This window comes from Achroia grisella, unplaced genomic scaffold, assembly GCF_030625045.1.
Source record: "Achroia grisella isolate CSIRO2021 unplaced genomic scaffold, CSIRO_AGI_Agris_v1 utg903, whole genome shotgun sequence".
Taxonomy (NCBI): domain Eukaryota; kingdom Metazoa; phylum Arthropoda; class Insecta; order Lepidoptera; family Pyralidae; genus Achroia; species Achroia grisella.
Genome location: NW_026713061.1, coordinates 2,427,827 through 2,449,012, shown reverse-complemented (window position 1 = coordinate 2,449,012; position 21,186 = coordinate 2,427,827). Strand labels below are relative to the sequence as shown.

At 31.1% G+C, this 21,186-nt stretch overlaps 3 protein-coding genes across 5 annotated transcripts in view; 2 read left to right on the top strand and 1 right to left on the bottom strand.

The window, feature by feature from the left end:
* The window catches only part of LOC131853624 (uncharacterized), a 148,839-nt gene extending 144,323 nt beyond the window's left edge, over positions 1-4,516 (top strand). For both annotated transcript variants that reach the window (XM_059204592.1, XM_059204591.1), the window contains one exon: positions 3,305-4,516. In XM_059204592.1, coding sequence (XP_059060575.1) covers positions 3,305-3,393 — 89 coding nt within the window. In that variant the 3' untranslated portion in view covers positions 3,394-4,516. The remainder of the gene's footprint in view (positions 1-3,304) is intronic.
* LOC131853625 (profilin) lies at positions 4,376-15,158 on the bottom strand. Its single transcript, XM_059204593.1, has 4 exons — positions 14,928-15,158; positions 7,753-7,924; positions 6,572-6,671; positions 4,376-5,400 (listed from the first exon to the last, which is right to left on the bottom strand). The coding sequence occupies exons 1-3, from the start codon at positions 15,036-15,038 to the stop codon at positions 6,574-6,576; spliced, it is 381 nt and encodes a 126-aa protein (XP_059060576.1). The 5' UTR covers positions 15,039-15,158; the 3' UTR covers positions 4,376-5,400; positions 6,572-6,573.
* A 1,132-nt stretch (positions 15,159-16,290) lies between these two features.
* Positions 16,291-21,009, top strand: LOC131853550 (eukaryotic initiation factor 4A). 2 transcript variants are annotated; one of them, XR_009357991.1, is made up of 8 exons: positions 16,291-16,401; positions 16,851-17,226; positions 17,651-17,865; positions 18,092-18,239; positions 18,321-18,452; positions 19,127-19,350; positions 19,844-20,050; positions 20,514-21,009. XR_009357991.1 is itself a non-coding variant. In XM_059204471.1 (7 exons), the coding sequence occupies exons 1-7, from the start codon at positions 16,379-16,381 to the stop codon at positions 19,986-19,988; spliced, it is 1,263 nt and encodes a 420-aa protein (XP_059060454.1). In that variant the 5' UTR covers positions 16,291-16,378; the 3' UTR covers positions 19,989-20,409. The 2 variants fall into 2 exon arrangements, 1 of the variants encoding a protein (XP_059060454.1); XM_059204471.1 differs by lacking the exon at positions 20,514-21,009 and having other exon boundaries at positions 19,844-20,409.
* The last annotated feature ends 177 nt before the right edge of the window (positions 21,010-21,186 follow it).

The following is a 21,186-nucleotide window of genomic DNA, read 5'->3' as shown; positions in this document are numbered from 1 at the left end:
ACCAATAGTTAAATAAAAATGTCTGAGTTGGAAACGTCTATTTCAAAAATTTAAACATCGTACTCTATTCAATTTAGCTAAGTATGACTCATTTCATAGAATACAAATAAACATTCGGAACGTTGATTACACTCATGAACGTAGCTCTTGCGGCTACGGGAAACGGGATAACGCGGAGGCTGCGATCAATACGGTGGGCTGCCGTCGCCGCCGCCGCCGTCGCCCCCGCCCCCGCCGACCTCCACGCGCCTCCCGTCGACGAAAGCGAACGCACCGACCTCGCTGCCCTTCACCGTAGTGTCATCGACCCCTCGACCGAGCGTACCTCCCCGCACGCGGTCCCGGCTCCGATCCAACATCATCCCTTTGCACTTCCCCAATTCGATCTTTGTGACCCGATTATTCAAAACTCCCATTGTCGCCGCCGTTACCGTAGACCCGGCAACCCTTATTACGACCAGTTATAAAATGAAACATTCTGATTCACATATCGACATTACTGTGATTCATAATAACTGATATTTGTTATTATTTTTAGTCTATCTATATTTTAAATGTTGCTAATTCATTTATGTATGATAAACCTATCGCGAGGGTGAATGTCCCACCAAAATGGGATGACACTTCCGTTGCCAAACGGAACCTATTGTTTGCCTGATAATGCAAAACCATTATGAAACATCGTATATGGTTGAGTAGATCGAGTCTTATAGACTGTTTTAAATTAGTAGGTACAGACCGAAAAAAGTAGTCATTTATATAATTAAAAAAATTGTACAAAATTGTTGATATCGCCTAACATAGGTACCACCTATAAGTAAAATTTACTCGAAATAAATAAAATTATCGAAGTCTAGAACTAGTACGTTAACTATAAAAACTTGCGTTATAGAGCGCGATTCTGTATGTGAAAGGTAATTTCCGGAATCACGGCATCTACTTATTCTACAATTTTTATCACAATATTCTAAATAAACTGGCGCGGTCTCAAAATGTTCGGGAAATCAGAACGAATCTCTATTACTTAAATAGTACATTACAGTCCAATTATAGGCTCGTCAATCTATATTTTGAACTGTCATAACGCTACAATATCTAAATAATATTTCTCGTAATTTTAGATATTATCTTATTATGACACTGGTGGAATATTAGAATGTAGCGTAGCGGGGAGTCTAGCCAATGAACTTGAATCGGGCTGGACCTCCACTGGAGCGTATGCTATAAATAAATCATGGCCGTGCGGAGATCACCGCAAACGCCAAATTAATTAGTCTATTATTAAACACTTAGGTACATTAATATGCAAAAAAAAAACGTATTTCTCTTCTTCTCTAATATTTTAAGAAGTTACGAGAAAGCTATTACTATTTCATTATCTACGTAGCTCATGTTAAAATGTCGAGTAGTGGAGTCAGATATCGGGAGGGACGGCACGCCACTATTTTAGGTAACGCGTATGGCATTTGGGACGTGTGCTGGAAAATACCAACTTACTCGTTTATTCTTAGATGCCCTACTAACAGCGTACTGTTACCTCATCGAACGAAATGTCTTGAAAATGTGAAAAATAGCAAAGATATTTATTTTTAATATCTTCCATGTGAATTATTAAATTATTGAATGTATACATAATTTCTCTACGGTCTCTTGAATTTTAAGTTAATTCTCGACTATCCAGCGCGGTTAGTAAAAAAAGTGCAGTTAATTAGGTTTGGCTGAGCAGCGACTGTGCAAGAAACGAACATAAAGTTAACGTTTTTTGTCTAGCACAGTTGGTAGGTATGGTACAGCATCAAAATAACGGTAACCGCACATTGTTAATTTTGATACAAAAGATACGGATAAAATTATCAACGCATGCAACTGAAAATATTAATTAATTTTGATAAAACACATTAAGGATATTGCACTGTAGGTACTAATGGAAAATCTAAAATATTAAATAACAATAAAATCTGGTACGTTTGAAATACTTGTAATATCAGTATCGCATTCCGGCGCATTCGTAGATAAATTTTGGGTTTTAAACAACTTGTATCTTGCTGATGTGTGTGTCAATATCCATTACATAGACGTAGCATGCACCTTCAACGGTTCATTGAAACCTGTTCTAGAATGTACCGAAATATAGATATTATTTTGAAACTTAATAATGCTCTTTTTTGTGATATGTACTATACGACCTGTTCTCTCTTTCAAGTGCCTATAAATAGGTAGATATCTATTATTATTTAAAATTGATGGGATTTTAAACTAACTATTATTATAATATTTTTATAATTTAAGTAATTTGAACTCACCTAATTAAAACTCGTCCTACGCAATTTAAGTCCATAAGGGAATACGATGGCCCTATAATTCTGAGAGGTGGCATTTCGATATAAATAGTTACTCGCGGCTGGCCCCCAGTTATCAACTAAAAATAAAAGATCAAAATCTGACTTGCTTCTATCTCATTGCATCATTCCAAAATATACTTGAGGCTTACCCGCTTCACTCGCATTGAACGATGTACATAACCTATTGTCTATGTCCATCTAATAATAGAACTTTCGATTAAATCGTGAATTTACAAAGATGGCTGAGATTAACTTACATGTGCACAAACGAACAAAACACGCACTTTCTCTTTATAATTGTAGTGAGATGATTGTTATAAAGATTTATAACAAACAGATAAAACCTCACCAAACTAATTTACCAATATGTAAAACGAACTCTGTCGCTAACATTTTACTATACCCCAATGGTAGCAACGAACATTCGGACCAAATAATGGTAAAATTTTTCCGTACCCTATAGACGCCTGAAATTATAGGGTGTCGCGTGCGTATTCTCAACACCTAGGATGGTACAGTATAGATTTCTTTCTCTAGAGATGTCTAGAGAAAACTTCGTCAGGGAGGTTAGTCCGCAATATGAGTGTGCTAACAGTGTACTAGTGTAATGTAATACTACAGTGTACTAATAATTTTTATTCTAGTTTTAAATACTGTCGCGTAGCAAAATTATCAATTAACGGTCCATAACTGTAAAGTTAGACGTAATATAGTACATATATATGTAATATATACTTAAGTGTTATATATACCTACATATATAAAAGTATGCAAGTTATTTCCCAAAAAAAAAAAAACAGCCCGCCTTTAGCAGCAGCAAAATATCTGACAGTTTCTGTAGAGTTACTCACACTGCAATTTATATTTATTGTAAAAGAACTTATCAGATATGAGCCCACAGAATACTCCTATGTAGTTTGCTTCTATAATAGCCCTAAAGTTTATTATATTTTTGTTGACAGGCGAGGAACATCCAGGACAGAAACAACGCAAAGGATTTTTCAGAAGCCTTTGGAAGAAATCCCGTCATTATTCATTAGAACATCCGTGAAGTATAAAAAGCATAACGTAACGAAATAACTTTTCGTGTACGCTTATTGTCATCATGAAAGAAATTATTGGCTAGTTTTTAACGATGAACATTCAGTGGAAATATAACAGTAAATACCTACATAGTTTTACAATACCAATACGATGGTCGAGCCCTTGTTTTCCATGATTTGCACTAAATATTTGATACTGTAATTTCTTGTTCATTCGATTAAATATAATAAAGTTAGTAATGTATGTATATTGCAAGTAGTTCATAATGTGGTTAAAAAGATGATATTTCTATACGATTGGAGCCAAATGAGAAAGCCTAATTTGTTACGAGAAATATACGATGCCTACTCGTTTTTAATGCTTGCATGTTCGTTTCAGAAAACGTACCCTAGTTTTAAAAGTAATGTGTTGGCGTAATGAAGTCACGTGTTAAGTTAAAATTTGTATAGTGGTATATTACTTTGTCTTATCAATAGTCATATTGATGCATAATTTATTTGTAACTATTAATAAGGTACTTATGTATTGCAATCACAACTAAATATTTCCTTTCTTATAAATAAATATATAGAATTGTAGAAATGTAGATAACCATGTAGTAAGTACAGTTGAAACGTTGTTTCGTCTCATCCCTCTGTGTAGAAATTAATTTGTGATACAACTTATTTTCGCAATTATACAGAGATACACATGTGTATTTGTATTTATACCTAACTTAATCCGTCAGAACTTACTTTTATTTTTGGTGTAGGATATTAGATACCATGAGATACGATCCTCTGTATGATGTAATTTTAAAGAACCAAGATCACTTGCTAGGCTATTGCTACAAGTTTTAACATTTTATACCAATCCTTGTATTCGAGTGTACTTAACTCTTATTATAGATTTTGTCAAAGGAAAATAAATTATGTTCATTAGCAATAACAGTTGGTTTCAATTTTTACCTTTACCTACTCTATATGTCAAGGGATAAGGAAAGAAAAGAATTTCTATAATACAAATCATTTTATTATTAGATAGACACAGTTCCCATCGCTTATCAGAAACAATGTACAAAGCTATAGTAGTAATATCAAAATATAAACAATATGCACCCTTCGTTTACTGCAAGCCTTGTTTGAGGGTAATACAGGGTAATTGAGCGCTTCTAGTTTATGCAGCTAATTGATATAAAACAGAATGCAAATGTTTATTGTTCACTACAATATATTATAAATGCGATGCAATAAAAAAAAGCATAGCAGAAATTTGTAATGAGGGAACGTGTGGGCCCGGTGGGCGCGGGCCATGCGCCGGCACCGGGAGCCCACCGCCATACCGATTGCCTCACAATGATGTATTGATTATTACACACACGATGGTTCCAGTGGGACTAGAGATTTTTAATTAAAATTGTAATACTTGGGTTACAGTGTCTTTCATTCATAACAAGCCCTTACACAAATGCTTATTCGTAATTATATATATTTATATAATATATATATACTTGTATAATATTGTTACAGTAATTTCATTACACGGTTATTATAATTTCTTGTCAGGCATCTGTATGCGGGCAAACTCGTCTAGATGTTTCTGACGATAGGTAGAATATTTTTCACAATAGCATTGTCGTTTTGCAATACGCACGGTGACAAGTATTCGATTTAGGATGCTTGAAAAGAAAATCTAAAAAAAATCTCTATACATCATACTTTGGGACCCGCTTGCAAAGCTGGATTATGCTTTACTGGTCGATGAAAGCAAAATTTTAAAATACAAATTTAATCCATTTGCAGTATCAATTACTCTGTGGAAGCGGTGAGCGTATAAAAAGAGTCCAGAATCCGCAAAGTAATTGTATCTGCACACAGTTACTAAACGCATCAGACACTGATGCCGCCATAATTTATCAATTATCAAAACAAATGAACGTTCCTTATCACTTCATAGAATATACAAAATGCAGTTACTTATTTCCCTGTGGAAAAAATATTATCTTATAGTATTCTTAGATCACGGCGCGTTTGATCTGTGAACAAGAGAAAGTATTCTTTAGACACATCTAATGTGAACTACGTCTGTTATCCCTATCATTTACATTTTACACGAATAATAATACAACGAAACTGCTAATGAAAGTGTTAACATCCGCCGTACTATTTACTATTACTTACGCCCACAGTTTGTCTAGTTAAATTCGCCGAATTATAAGAAATTAATCATATTATGATTCGTGTAAAACGGCACAATCCCCTCGACACCTCTACAGTTATAGTTGAAGTCATTCTTTGTATGAAATAAAAACTGATAAAACGCGAGAAGAACAACCGCTTTCGGAAAATGCCGAACATGATTATATTTTATTCTAGCCAGCCCCGCGGCCTAGTGGTGGCTTAGCGGTATAACAAATCACTTTAATTCCGATGGTCGCGAGTTCGATTCCTCGCACGGTACTAACATATGTGTTGAAGAGTATGATGGTCAGGGTTTTTTTTCTACGTATTAATATACGTATGTATGTATTTGTAAAAAACGTGTATCTAAGCATTTATATTACTTGTCTAGTACCCGAAACACAAATTCTGTATAACTTGGGACTAGATGACGCTGTGTGAATTGTCCAGGGATATTATTTATACTGTAATTATTATTACACTTTAATTAAAAAAAACATTATTCATTTGGGAAACTTATAACAAGAGCTACGAGAAATAAAATATGTCTTTCGTATGAAACATACTTAATCTGGCAAACCTACTTCACTAGTAAAAAAAAATTTAGATATTGCGATATTCAAATGTTTTTTCGAATTGTATTAAACATGTTATATACGAAATTTTAACATAAACACAGACCGTAAAAAAGACAAAAATATTTTAAGATCCAAAAACCGGAGATTAATCTTAATCTCCGGTTTTTGGTCATGGTCCTAAACCATGTGTTGGTGATGTACTGGCCATATAGTTTTATATTTCATATTTAGATATAGAGAATATTTTAATGTCTAAATTAAAGATTGTGACAGACAACAACACCATGTTTTGCGTAGCTTTTAATTTCGAACATCTAATTTTCCCGTATAAAAAATTATTTTAATTATTACAATATATTAATATGTCTACTGCACGTGAGTAGATATACAGATAAGATGTCATAATATTAACAATAGTAATATCATAAAAAAAAGTGATAGAACTCACCTCTAATAACCACAGGTAATTAAATATTCTCCTAACTTCTCAACTACAGATGCGGCTTGCTGGGGTTGGATGGGCTCTTCATAAAGCGAAATTACGACGGCTGAAATAAAGTTTATATTTACTTTATGTCTTAAATTAATTTATCGAAAAAGATTGATTACTTTTAGAAGGTTATAATGATAATAACAAATATATATAGGTTTAAAATGTTAACTTTAATTAACTTTTAATGTTAATGTTTATGTTAAGTTTAATAAAAACTTCCCTTTAGTTTGCATTTTATTCTTCCGTGCATTAACTATCATCTAAACAACAACAACAGACACCGTCTATACGGATAAGCATGTATAGAATTTTATACTAATCAGATTTTATCAATTTCTCTTTATTACATAGGGTATATATACTTATGTCTATTTTATCAGGGTAAGGTAACGTTAAAGTTAGAAAAAGATACTGTTGAAACAAAATTTAATATCAATTGAATCAATTTGTAGATGAATATTTATCATTTTAAACATGTGTGAAATTTGTTTACCTATTTCTCATGGAATCAAATCAATACACACTTTATCCAATAATAAAAGGACACGTAAACAACAGCTCGATAAAAAGTTACGCGTCGTTATCTGACAACGTCCGCTTGGGTGCTTGCCATCTTTAACTTTAACAAGTTTCTAAATCTTATTTAAAACCACTTCACGTTTCCATACGAGAATTCTAAGATATTTAATCCTAATTTAACCGAGACTGGAAGAGAGTACTTCCAACAATCTACCTCTTGCTATGATAATAAAATAAGATTTATAATTTCTTAATACATTACGAATTATTATAAAATATGTACATGTTTTTTGTTAGTATTGCAAACTGGTCAAATGACACGAATATTAAATTAGTGGTTTGCTCTTTGGAAACTTTCTTTATAGAAACAGCCAACTTTAGATTTCAATAGCTATGTACAACTTATTCATATTGTTACCGAGATAAGACTTTTAAAATGACCTTTACGTGGATGCCTCCCTAACCAATTTGATGCCAATCAGTTAACGTGTTTCGTTTCAAGGGCATTACAACGGGAGTAACATGATGTGATGGGAGTGGTGTTGTTCATATGTCCATAAGGTAGGCCGTTAGCATTGTTCCAGTTACATAAAACAAACTATATAGCGCTTGCTCACCTTGCTGTGTCTTCATGCAGTGTACGCCGACCTTGCCGAGTTTTGCGCGTATGATGCGGTCTGTGCCACTGAGGTAGATGTACCGCGAGCCAGCTATCGTCACGCCGCCGCTCGTTAGGAGTGATTCATTGTCAAAACCGGCCACTATTTTTGCAACCTCATCTTTTGATATCTGTTGACAAAAATACACTTCAGTCAATATTTTAATTTAAAAGTGTACAACAGCGTATTTATTATTACTAGGTGTCAAATTATATGTCAGTGACCAATAATAATCAAGTACTACATAATCACAGTTATCTGGTGTGTAAACCAGGGCCATGTCACCGAAAATCGAAGCCGAGACCGCGGTCGTTTATACAAAACAATGCGCTTACCAGTGCGTTGCGAGTGACGTCATGTCTGAATAACATGTAAAAGTACATAGTGGAAATTTGATATAATTATATGTGATCTAATTACGCAGACTTCACTAATTAGTTATCGCTATTTAGATGGAATGCATGAGAGAGTCACTAACGGATTTTTAACCCATTATAATAGATTCTGCTAAATATTTTTCAATCTACTTTTATTACTGAAGAGATCATATAAGTATTATTATGTACATGTATTACTAGTGAGAGAAATGAGGTGCCCATTTTAACGTATCGTATAACATATGTATATTAATGAAGATAAAATATACGATTATAATTAATTTTATATATTATAATTAATATACGATGATAATAAATATTAATTATTATATTAAAAAAATGCGAATTTTGTTATAGCAAAACAGGAAATTAAAGAAATTATATTATAAAAATAAAACCTACAAGAACTATATGCAACTATATGCAGATGGTTTAAATCAATAACTAAAAATAGCATTCTATAAAATATTATTAGTTTGAAATTTAATATTTTTCACCTTACATAGTGAAGATTTGGACTTTAGTGACTAAATAAAAATAATTGTACCGTCTTGATTACTTGTCATCCCAAATCTTAGATAAGAAAATAATCCTGTGAACAAAGTATCCGTATCCTGATTTAAGTAGCTTAGGCCGGTTAAGGCGATGACTGGTACGCCTATATACACGTATACATACACGTAGGGTTGTTAAATATATTTTTTACGACAGAATCCTCAATCATTTTCAACCGCATACTCTAATATTTTGAGTCTTGATATTACAGTATACTGTTGAAAATTTGCTGTGACATATACTAATATCAATAATCATTTATATTTCAATACGGTAATAATATTATTTCAGTAAAATGAACTTTACTTTTTTTATACAATTTTTTTTTGTTACATCTAAATATTAATCTTCAATATTTCTATTGTAAGGTTTTTAGCAACCCTAGAGAGATGCACGCGATTGGGTGCAACAGAGACATTCTATATAGAATCTATTTGAATAATGATATTATTTTGGATTAAGAGTTATTATTGAATTGATAACTATCCAGGACAACAAACTCATAGAAACATGATTTAATGATGCAATTAAAATGTCTGTTAACTTGATATTTTAATTGTTTCCTCATTAAATGTAAATTACATTCGACATATACGTAATGGTAATTTCCCAATGAGAAGAAAACCAGAACTAAGTAAAGAGTATTTAAATATAAGAACAACATTTACTACGTAAAACTGTTTCTTCCCCTAGTTTTCTCAACAAATCACATGGTACACCTGTACATAAAAATAACTCGAATATGAACGAAGCCAACATGGGAATAGTATGCTAGATCCTTTTTTTTATATGGAAACCCGTCAGCAGCAGTGCGAATAGAAGTTATTAACGAAGTTGACATGTCAGGTCAGTTATTTCTGCATATCACAATCTTCTCTTAACAACACATTTATTTCATCGAAACAAAACTATAATTACTGTTGGCATAATGAAAAAAAAATATGTGGCCTCATATATTGTGGACTGTGATAGTTCGTGCTAGTAATATACAATGTCAGGATGATCTCCATGCGGTTACCCTCGAAACCATCGTGATAAATTCTCAACATCCATTAAAAAAAACATACCAGCGGACAAAACGCTGTGTAAAACGCTGTTTAAATTATAACATTTGTGACGTTGTACGTCACAAATGTTATAATTTAAAAACTTCTAATACTATCATTTAAATTAGATTTAGAATAATTCAATTATATCTTTTTTTTAACTGTTGTTTTTTATAATATAAATGATAAACTTGTGTGACACTTCTGTGAATGTAAAAATATTTACAAAAATGGCACCTTTGCCTTCAACATCAAATTATAGACTATTATTTTATATCATTGCGCGGTAGTAGTGTAAAGAGAAAATTTTTCATTACTACACCTGTACGAAGCCGGGGATAAGTAGTAGAAAAAAGAAACCTGTTAAAATATCTACTTGCTACCTCGGTGTCCATTTGCGACTTAAACTTTACCGGTTTTCTATTTATTTTTACTGTTTTAACACGTTTTATGCAGCCACACATCTGGCTGTTCTATCTGCAAGTTTTTGTAATACATATTAAGAAGTAATCTACCTTGGTATAATTGATTTAGACGCGCAGTACGTTGCATTAGCAACGCCCACAAGCCGGTACGGTCCGAATTTTAACTGTACAGTCGAGAAAAAATGTCAAATACAAGACTAAACAAAAACCTACTAATAATATAACGAGTGAACTGTATTGACAACAACTTATTAACAGTATGACTATCATAACTAGAAAAAGGCCAGAAATATACAAATATATTGAAAAAATGTGACTACGGCTATCTTCATTTTGTACAATAATAGTAATATTACTAAAATAACTGTGTGGTATAACAAAATGTCTTCATTCCGCTAATATTTAGTTAAACTTTAGTTAGTTACTTTTAGTTAAACTAACTTATCAATAGAAGTATCAGCAGTAATACGTTACATTTCTTTTTGTCGTCTAACCGAGACATAGCGGTGTACGATAACTTTCGATTAATTTAACTTAAAAATTATATAAGAACAAATATTAGAAAAATATATGTATCGTATGATTTACAAATAATACATACTATTAATAGGTTAACCTAATCTCCATTTTACCATGTTCTCCGATGTTAATTCAATTAAGTTTTTAAAGTTCAGCTATGACTGAACCGAAAAGCCGAAACCGAAAAATAAATTTATTTTTGCTATGACTGACTCAGCGATATTACTACCGAAACAGAAAAATGATTTTATTTCAACTATGACTGATTCGGCGACTTTACTGCCGAAACGGAAAAAATATTTTATTTCAACTATGACTAACTCGGAGATTTTACTGCCGAAACGAAAAAAATATTTTATTTCAGCTATGACTGACTCGGAGATTTTACTGCCGAAACCGAAAAAATATTTTATTTCAGCTATGACTGACTCGGAGATTTTACTGCCGAAACAGAAAAGCAACTTTATTTTAGCTATGACTGGTTCGGCGATTTTAATGCCGCAACAGAAAAATAATTTTACTTAAACTAGTCAAAATCGAAAGTATAGTACACCACTGACAACAAGCAGTGTACCCTACTTATACACTTCACTGGAATTTACTGTTTAATTTAAACTCGGCAAGTGACTTAACGGGTTCGCGAGTAGATTGGGCTTGCGGGGTGTCGCTCGAGTCAAAAATAGATACGGGTAAATATGGTCAAGTTGAAGTTCAATTGGTTTCAGCTTAGTTAAAAATAGAATCCAGTTTCTAACCTTGACCGTCCTTGTTAATTTTCCTAACCAATAATAATACCACTAAATAAACGTGTTGTTTTTGCATTGTTAAAATAAAATATTACTGTATAAATACAATAAGATTAGAAAGTAATACAACTGAACGTGGATTTACGAAAGGTGAGAGTCCGTAACGGATATATTTACAAAACCCTCGTATATGTATACGAAAAAATGTAGGAAATGCATCACAACTCAAAACAGTTACATTGTATTAAGCATAAGTAACTAAAGCTTAGGGGGAAGGGTATTGTTAGTAACGTGGACTAGTATTGTAGGGAACATTACTTAGGTCCTGCTCCTTGATGGTTCACCCCTGCAAAACATTGAGATTCACTACTGATGAATTCGCCACGATGGACTAACTAACGTGAGTTTGACTTCGCCCTATCGTGCCCGTATGCCGTTAGCGCAGGTGGTCCACAATTCCATACTTATCTATTTAAAAAATACCTATAACTAGGTATACAAGATCTGGATCTAGAATCTGCAGATTACGTGAGACCATGCGATCATAAAAATATTAATATTATACAAGTGAAATTACTCTAATTAGAAAGAAAATCAAACCAACATATAATTTTAGATTGCCAAGTATCATCAACATATTTGTATTAAAACTATTTATACCAGCATAAAAATTACTTTGCATGGTAACAAATTAATAACAAATTGAAATCACGTTAAATAGGTCGTCCACATCCAATATATACTATATTGGATCTAGGGTAAGTCAGGAAAATTGGGTTAATAAGTATGTACCCAAAATAAATTGAATATTTGTTTGGAACATAGAAGCATTAATAATATTACAGGACTATTTATTAACTTGAAATGACTGTTTGAAAGCAGACTCCGACAGGAATAACTGTAGGTAAGTTTATTTCGTAAATGTAGAAGATTAAAACATGCATTAAAAAATATTCCTGTGGTTACAAATCTTTCACTATTCTGTTTATTTTTATTTTTTAAATAATAATAATCTAGTTTGACAGATATTATAAACGGATATTGTTAGTATGGCTTCTCAAGTAAACCTGGAACTATACTCCTTACTTTTAAACCCTTTTGTACAGGAACATTTTATTAGAGTAAGAATGTTATGAATAATAATTTCTATGTTGGTTACATTCTGAATGAAACCAAGATTCCCTTGAATTAAGGCCACATGAACAAATAAAATGAAATAGATCTGTTCTGCCCCTCATTGTAAATACATATTAAATTTATATAACTACAATTAGAATAAATAGAATTCATTTAACATGGTACTGTGGTAGACAGCTTTTATCTACAGGAGTTGCTTTGTTAACTGAGTGACTCATGACAACATCATTACATAATAAACTATTGTTATGTTATGAAATTAAGTGAATTAACTAAATAGATTAAATACTCAACTAAATAAAATTAACATTTGGATCAGTTTATGAAGATTTCATCTATATATTGGTACTTTTTCTAACAATATTAATTGGATTATAGTACTTCATTTTATTTTAAAAATCTTATAAAGATAAGGAAGGTTCTTTGTTGAATAAAAAACATTATTTGATTTGTCAGTGTAAACCATTATGTTTCAGAAGTATGGTGAAAAAATTAAAATATATGTTTATTCAATTTTTTCTAGTTAATTAGTGATTCTATATTTGTTTAACAGAAAACATTGTGAACTATAATTGTAAAGTATATGACTTTAATAAGTATAAAAGAAGATATATAATAGGTAGTTATGAAGTGAGTCATATCATCATATTTTAAAATAAATTATATGTATTCATTCATTACAAGAAAATTTAAATGTTCCATCAATTAATTAATATCTATTTATAGGTAGACCAACTGCCATATATACCTATATATGTTTAACCTGGCTGTTAAAATCAAACTCTGTGGAATTGACTAACATAGTAATTACTCATTTAATATGCAGTAGGTAGGTATTATCTCTATGAGGGAGGTACTTTGTTATCTAGATCTGACATCTATATCCATACATAGAGTTAGTAACCAAATCACAATAAAACATGTTGCACAGGGGGGGGGTTTTAAGATTTAGAGAGAGATATTTTTTATATTTAATTATTTCTGATGAAATTAATGTATATACAGTATCAATTGTAAGAATCAAATTAAAATAGGTCACAATAATTGAACATAATATTTAATGTTAAGATACATTTGAAATTTAGTTGCACACATATAATTTGTATCATAATTTTAATTTAAATATATCAAAAACTACCTATATATTTTTTTTATAAGACATATAGGTAGTTATAGTATAAAGTTTTCTACTTTCTTTTAAACTTTCAATACATTAAACAATTATAGATTAAATTAAGAAGTGTTAGAACACAATTATGAAGTATAATTAGAAAGTCATTCTAATTATACTTCATAATTTGGTTCTAGCATTTCTAAACAGTCACATATTCTTAATAATTTCATATTTTTAGGTAAGTAGAGCAAAATATTATTTATATTGGTATAAAAGAATGGCAATTTCAAATATTATTTAATTATATCTGATTATTTTATTTAAAATATTTACATTTACATACATTATTTACAGCAAATGTACAATAATTGAATAACAGGATAGAGTTAATAAAATTAATATTAGATATCAGAACTCATTTATTTTAACATTTAACCTGAAATGTTTTAGCATTTGAGTGAAATTAATTTATTCATTATACAGTCCTGATTATAGGCCCCAATTGTAAATTAGCATTCCTAAAACAAAACTATGAAAATAATATTATCTGGTATAGTCTAGTACTGATAGAAATGCATTATGGCAATGGAATACTAAGATTAAGTATTATACTGGCAATTTTTCATTATCACATTAGTGAAGGCAATCATGAACGAATAATTACAATTTGTAAATTATGTTAATGATATATTTTATTAATTTTTTAGATAAATATATTTTGTCAATTTTGAGATATAAGCACAATTTAATACGATGTGTAATATATAACTTCGCATTGACTATAAAAAATATTCACGTTACCCTAACATATTGAGAATATTAAGGAAATAAAAAAATAATTTTATATTATCTAGTCCAAGAATATTCAAGATTACACCGGCCGGCAACTTATTATAGGGTCAATTTATTGAAATAGTTAATAAGTATATATCTTAAGTGTAACATAGAAATTGATAACTAGATTGTAAAAAAATATGTCAGTATAGATGTGTGATAAGACTTAAAATTCACGTTTCTGATTCGAACCGGCTGCAGACGGCTAGTCTGCCACATGTCGCCATCTTGTCAAACTTGTTGGATAAAATTCGTCATCCATTTTTTCGTCATGCACTTTTGACACTATATTGTCGACACTTTTAAGCACAAATGCACCAAAAAGAAATGTTTTAAAGTATCACTGGCCACAAAAAAAACCTACATTGCGATAAACTTACTTCGAAGGCTTCTGACTTGGCCCAGACATTGCCATCGTGACCGGCAATCGCTGCTTTTGTTACACATCTCGATGCCATTAACTGTTTATCTACATAATCTTGCCAGCTCATTTTGAAAGAGTTCGATTATTAAAAAATAAAACTAATTGGCTAAATCACAATTACTCTTCACAGCGAGCAACCGCTCCACACGAACAAAAAGCACTGCCGTTTCAAAATGGCAGCATAACCATAGACAAGACAGGATATACAGTGATGCCAATATACTGCACTGATAGTGTATGTCTATGACATGAGGTTGGTAACTCATTAATAGATCGTAACAGGTAAAATAAATGCCTCTGTCATTTCTTCACAATATAAACATAATATCTAAAACGTTCTTGTGAATTGTGTCGATAATAATAAAATATACATAATTTCCATTCTTGCAAACAAATCAGAGATTATAGTGAGGATATTAGGAAACAATAACATGTTTTTATACAATATAGATAATTTTGTTTTATTTTTTAATAATTATTTAAATATCCGCAAAAGACATTGAAATTAATATATACCGAAATGCAAATACTTACATATTACAGAGACCGAACTATACAAACATATGCATATGAACGGATTGACCTATTTTGAGGGCGGTTCAGTTAAACTAATTTATTATTTAATTTATTCTATTCATTTTTTAACACATGAATTAAAATTACTTTTCACAAAATATTTGAAATTTGAATGTAGAGTAATATATTGATTTAAATATAATTTCTTTTGGTCCAGCCAATTTTATCATTGTAAATATTTATGCCACTAAAATGCAAATATGATTCTGTCTTATCATTCATTAACTGCTCCTTTCTTAACCAATTTATTTAAGGTCGGCATTATATAGCTTTCATTTAAACTTAATTCTGTATATTGGACAATATAATACTCCCTTTAAGACTACTCTGCTAGAAAGAGACATGCTTCTTAATAGGACGTCTCTAACGGAACGATTCTTCCATACAAATATGTCTATCAGAGGAATTATATATCTAGTTTTAATATTTTTTAGAGTCTAATTAACTTTTCCGTTAAATGTAAGCAACTTAGAAATAAAATTGTAAACTTAATTCTATATATAATTCATTCCGTTTATTCATGTGAGTTTAGTTCATAAAATATGCATAAATTGGAACATCTGACTGTAATGCCAACATATAGTTTTACCCATAAAAGTGACGAACTTCCGTTATTTTATTCTGCCGTATATTAATATTATTAACTTCTAGTAATACACTAAATCTATGAAAGTTTTCATATATTTAAAAATCTAATTATAATAAAGTGAAAATTATTTTCTATTTGATTTTGCAACAAAATACAAAATTTTTAATTAATATAAAAAAAGCTTGTATTATACTTAACTTGACCTTGCTAGTTCTTTTCCGTTCAGCTACCGCGATTGGAACATGTCCTATTCACCTGAAAGAAGGTAAGCTTAGATTTTGAGTAATTTAAACGTTATTATTATGAATGTAACCCAATTATTTGTATATCTAGAAGCCTGAATTAAATGGTCAATTAGTTATGTCGTAAATCTACATAATTATTGTAGAATTTCATCAATGTCTCCGGTCGCCGATTGCCAACATGGCGCTGGCAGAAATTAACAAGTTCTGTTAAGTGCACGTGTTTTATAGTTTTTGAGATACTGCACGAATAGAATTGCTTTGAACCATATATTAATGAACATATTTATGGTGGTTACAACTAAATTTCTAAATAATTCCATAGAATCGGCCCCACCTGAAATCGCATTTTGACAGTAGCGCCACTCTGCGATTGTAATGATTTTTGCATATTCATGATAGTTTTAATTTATGCATTGACAGACGTTTCTATCAATACATATATTAGATGGGCATGTTAATTTACTTACAGATCAGAAGATTGGCCGGAGGAATCCAAAAATGGGCCGAAGGATCAAGGAACTTATGACGGTCCCCCAGGCATGGAGCCTGAAGGGGCACTCGATACCAATTGGCATCAAGTCGTGGAAAGCTTTGATGACATGAATCTGAAGGAAGAATTGTTAAGGGGTATATATGCTTATGGTTTCGAAAAGCCATCGGCTATCCAACAGCGCGCCATTATGCCATGCATTCAAGGTCGCGATGTCATTGCCCAAGCCCAGTCTGGAACTGGCAAAACTGCTACTTTCTCCATTTCAATTCTACAGCAGATTGACACTAGTATTCGAGAATGTCAAGCCTTGATTCTGGCCCCAACCAGAGAATTGGCTCAACAAATACAAAAGGTTTGTGAATTGTTTGAATCTATTATTTTGTGGTTACTAGCTTTATTGCATTGATATAGTATCTTATAGCTTACTGTACAGTAACTGTAAAGTTTATACTTCATTGATTATTTTATAATTATTGAATATATTTAGGAGTATTATAATTTTATGCTAAATTTATTTTTATTGAATATAGGACTGAATACTTGGTGCTATTAATTAAAACAATTTATTAAACCATATCACATGCTTATTAATAAACCATTGACTTAAAAAAATATATTGAGAAATTGTTTTATGGTTTGCCAAGAATTTTCTAAGTTTTGAGTAAACTGTAAGTTTGCAATAATGAGTATATTATGTATGTATATGTTATTTTTATTGTGGACTGTCATTTTTGCAAAGTACTATACATTCATACTAAATAGTGTAATATTTATAGGTGGTGATTGCTCTGGGTGATCACTTGAATGCAAAATGCCATGCCTGTATTGGTGGAACCAATGTCCGTGAGGACATTCGTCAGCTGGAGAGTGGTGTGCATGTTGTGGTGGGCACACCTGGGCGTGTCTATGACATGATTACTCGCCGTGCTCTTCGTGCAAATACTATTAAACTGTTTGTTCTTGATGAAGCTGATGAAATGTTGTCCAGAGGGTGAGTCACACAAATATATTACTATAATATTTAGTGATTTAATTTATTATTTATTATATTAATTAGATTTCAAGACTTAACAGCTTCATTACTTGATTACATATTAATTGTCTTATAAAATTTGTATAATGTAATAAGACAGTTGATTCTATTGTGTGAATTATAACTGTTGTGTACATCATGCATTAAATAAATTGTGAGTATTCATTATATTAATTTTTTACAGATTTAAAGATCAAATCCATGATGTGTTTAAGATGTTGTCTGCTGATGTTCAAGTAATTTTACTTTCTGCTACCATGCCTGATGATGTATTAGAAGTCTCCCGATGCTTCATGAGAGATCCAGTCCGCATTTTAGTGCAGAAGGAAGAGGTAAAATTAGTATTATCAGAAACATGAGGTTTTTTAAAATTAGTCTTCCAAAATTCTATTTTCTTAATTCTTCATTTACAGCTTACATTGGAAGGTATTAAACAATTTTTCATTGCAATTGAGATGGAGGAATGGAAATTAGAGACTCTGTGTGACTTGTACGACACCTTGTCTATTGCTCAGGCTGTAATTTTCTGCAACACCCGCCGTAAGGTAAATAGATTATAATATATTTCTTTAACATCAATCATACAAACCATACCATATAAATAACTGAAACTTCAATATTTAAAAAATAAAGTTCAATAATAACTAAATTGTATTTGCTTTTTACATTATTCTTAATTAAGCAATATGGAAATATCCCAGTCATGCTTTAGGATGGGATTGTTCTCATCATAGGAATCCAGATATATGGGTGATAAAAAATCCATGGGTTTTCATATAAAAATAAAGGTATTTATATATGTACACTAGTGGAACAACTTAATAATGTAAATGTATGTATGTAATAGGGCATCTGGCCCTATTCTAAATCTTGAACATTTTACTTTATGGTTTAAAAGTTTAAAAACTAAACTGTATTGGGAATAATTGTTAGTTTTATTTTTACCCACATGTCTGAGGATTTTCATGTCGATTATAAGAATTTATCAGGACTTATTCATTATGTCACACCTGCAATAAAAACTAACATATGTTATATAGATTACTAATAAATAATATTACAGAAACTATATCAAAATTTTACTATGTTTTAATTGTACTCTAATATAATAACAGTTTAGGTAAAGAATTTATTTCATAAACTATTATTCCATTATAATAAAAATATACGTATTTTTATTAATTATATTTCTATAGTGTATGTGTATTTATTATGTCAGGTGGATTGGCTCACTGAATCTATGCATGATCGTGACTTTACTGTGTCTGCAATGCACGGCGACATGGACCAACGGGAACGTGAGGTCATCATGAGGCAATTCCGTACAGGATCTTCTCGTGTGCTTATTACTACTGACCTATTGGCCCGAGGTATTGACGTGCAACAAGTATCATGCGTGATCAACTATGATTTGCCAACTAATCGTGAAAATTATATTCATAGGTAAGATCAAATATATTACATTATGTTTCAGGATAAGTGTAAATACAGTTACAATTATAACAATAGTTACTATATTCGATCTGATTATATATATTTCTATTTGAAATTGAATAGTATGTTTTAGTAACTCAGATTTGTTTAAAAGCAATGCTTTAAAATGTTAGTTTGACTTAAATGAGTCAGTAATTACACTACTTTTTAAGTATACTAAAGTACTGGTTATTAGGTATAGATTTTATTAATGTTTATTTAATTTAGTCTTATTGCATTGTATACAAATTTTATCAGATTTGTTGTCAAAGCAAGAATATTTATTAATTATAATGAAGAAAGCTCTATTTAAATTTGATTTATTAAAATTAAAATAATTTATAAAAATATTAGTTAGTAAAATCCAAAGAATTCCAGTTTTCTTTCAGCAACATATTACTATAACATTTTGTATAGGGCACTAAATAAAAAACGCTAACAAATTCTATGTACTGTATTTCAGAATCGGAAGAGGTGGTCGTTTCGGCCGTAAGGGAATTGCTATCAACTTTGTAACTGAAGCTGATAAGAGAGCACTGAAAGACATAGAGGACTTCTATCACACAACAATTACAGAAATGCCTAGTGATGTGGCTAACCTCATCTGAGGTGTCAGCGCTCTCCCCGTTTATACTTTGTGCCCTGCGTTCTATTGCGATATTTATAAGGTGTGAGTATTAGGAGATATCTCCTAATTACCGCTGTGCCGAATTTTTTACTGGAACTTATTTTATTTGGACCGATATATTTTGTTTTAGTTTAATTAATGAATACATTACTATACTATAATAGACGTATCATTATAAGTTTAATATACATAGTTAGGTGTAAGACCGGCTCGGCCGGATGGCCCCCGTTCCGCGCAGGCCTCTCTGCCGACTGCAGAGAGGTCTCATCGGGTACTGGAGAGGCTATTTCAATCACAAAAGTACTAGAAGGAAACGATGTAATTGTAACTCATTTTCCAGTTGTACATAATATGGTAACTGTTTTTGTAATACGGTAAATAAATATAATTAAATAATCCTATATGTATTGTTATTCATATACTTGGAATTGTAGCACTCCATTCCCGATCGGAACCTTAATTTCTAACCGATTGTACAGAGTTTGATAATAAATTTTGTTTGCAGAATACCTACCTACTGAGCCGTTGAAACGCACTTTGGACACAACTATGTGGAAATAATAAATCAAAATTTCCTCAATAAGTTGCTACTTTCTTTTGACGGGTCCTTATATCCTGTATTCCTATATTGCTTTTGCATACTTTTGAAATCTGTTTTCTACATGGTTTTTTATGTTCATTTCGAATTTATTTATATTTTTGGAATAAATTTTGTTCGAAATATTAGAGTGACTTTTACGAAGTTAATTAAATTAAGGTTCCTAATTTTAATAATTGTTTCTACAAAGAGTAGTATTTCATACATATAATTTAACAAGTCATCATAGGTGTTATTATGGCTTATTGATAAAGTCATAGCATAATATTCTAGTAACGGTTTTATTTTCTCTACGGTATTAGTAATTAATCGAATTTACAATTAAGATGTTTATTTGTAAAATTATAGTAGGACATAGAATGAAGTTTTAACGCTTTTGAAATAAAGTCAAACTTAACCTTTTTTTGGTATTGATTTCTTTTTCTTCATATAAATTAATATAACCAAATATTTCATTCAAGGAATGATCTTTTAGGAAATATGGATAGGCATATTTAATAGTTATGGAATATTCTATCCTCCTAACTTGAGTTGAAATCTGATCCACTCAAAAAATTGATCATTTTTTATTTCCTATCGA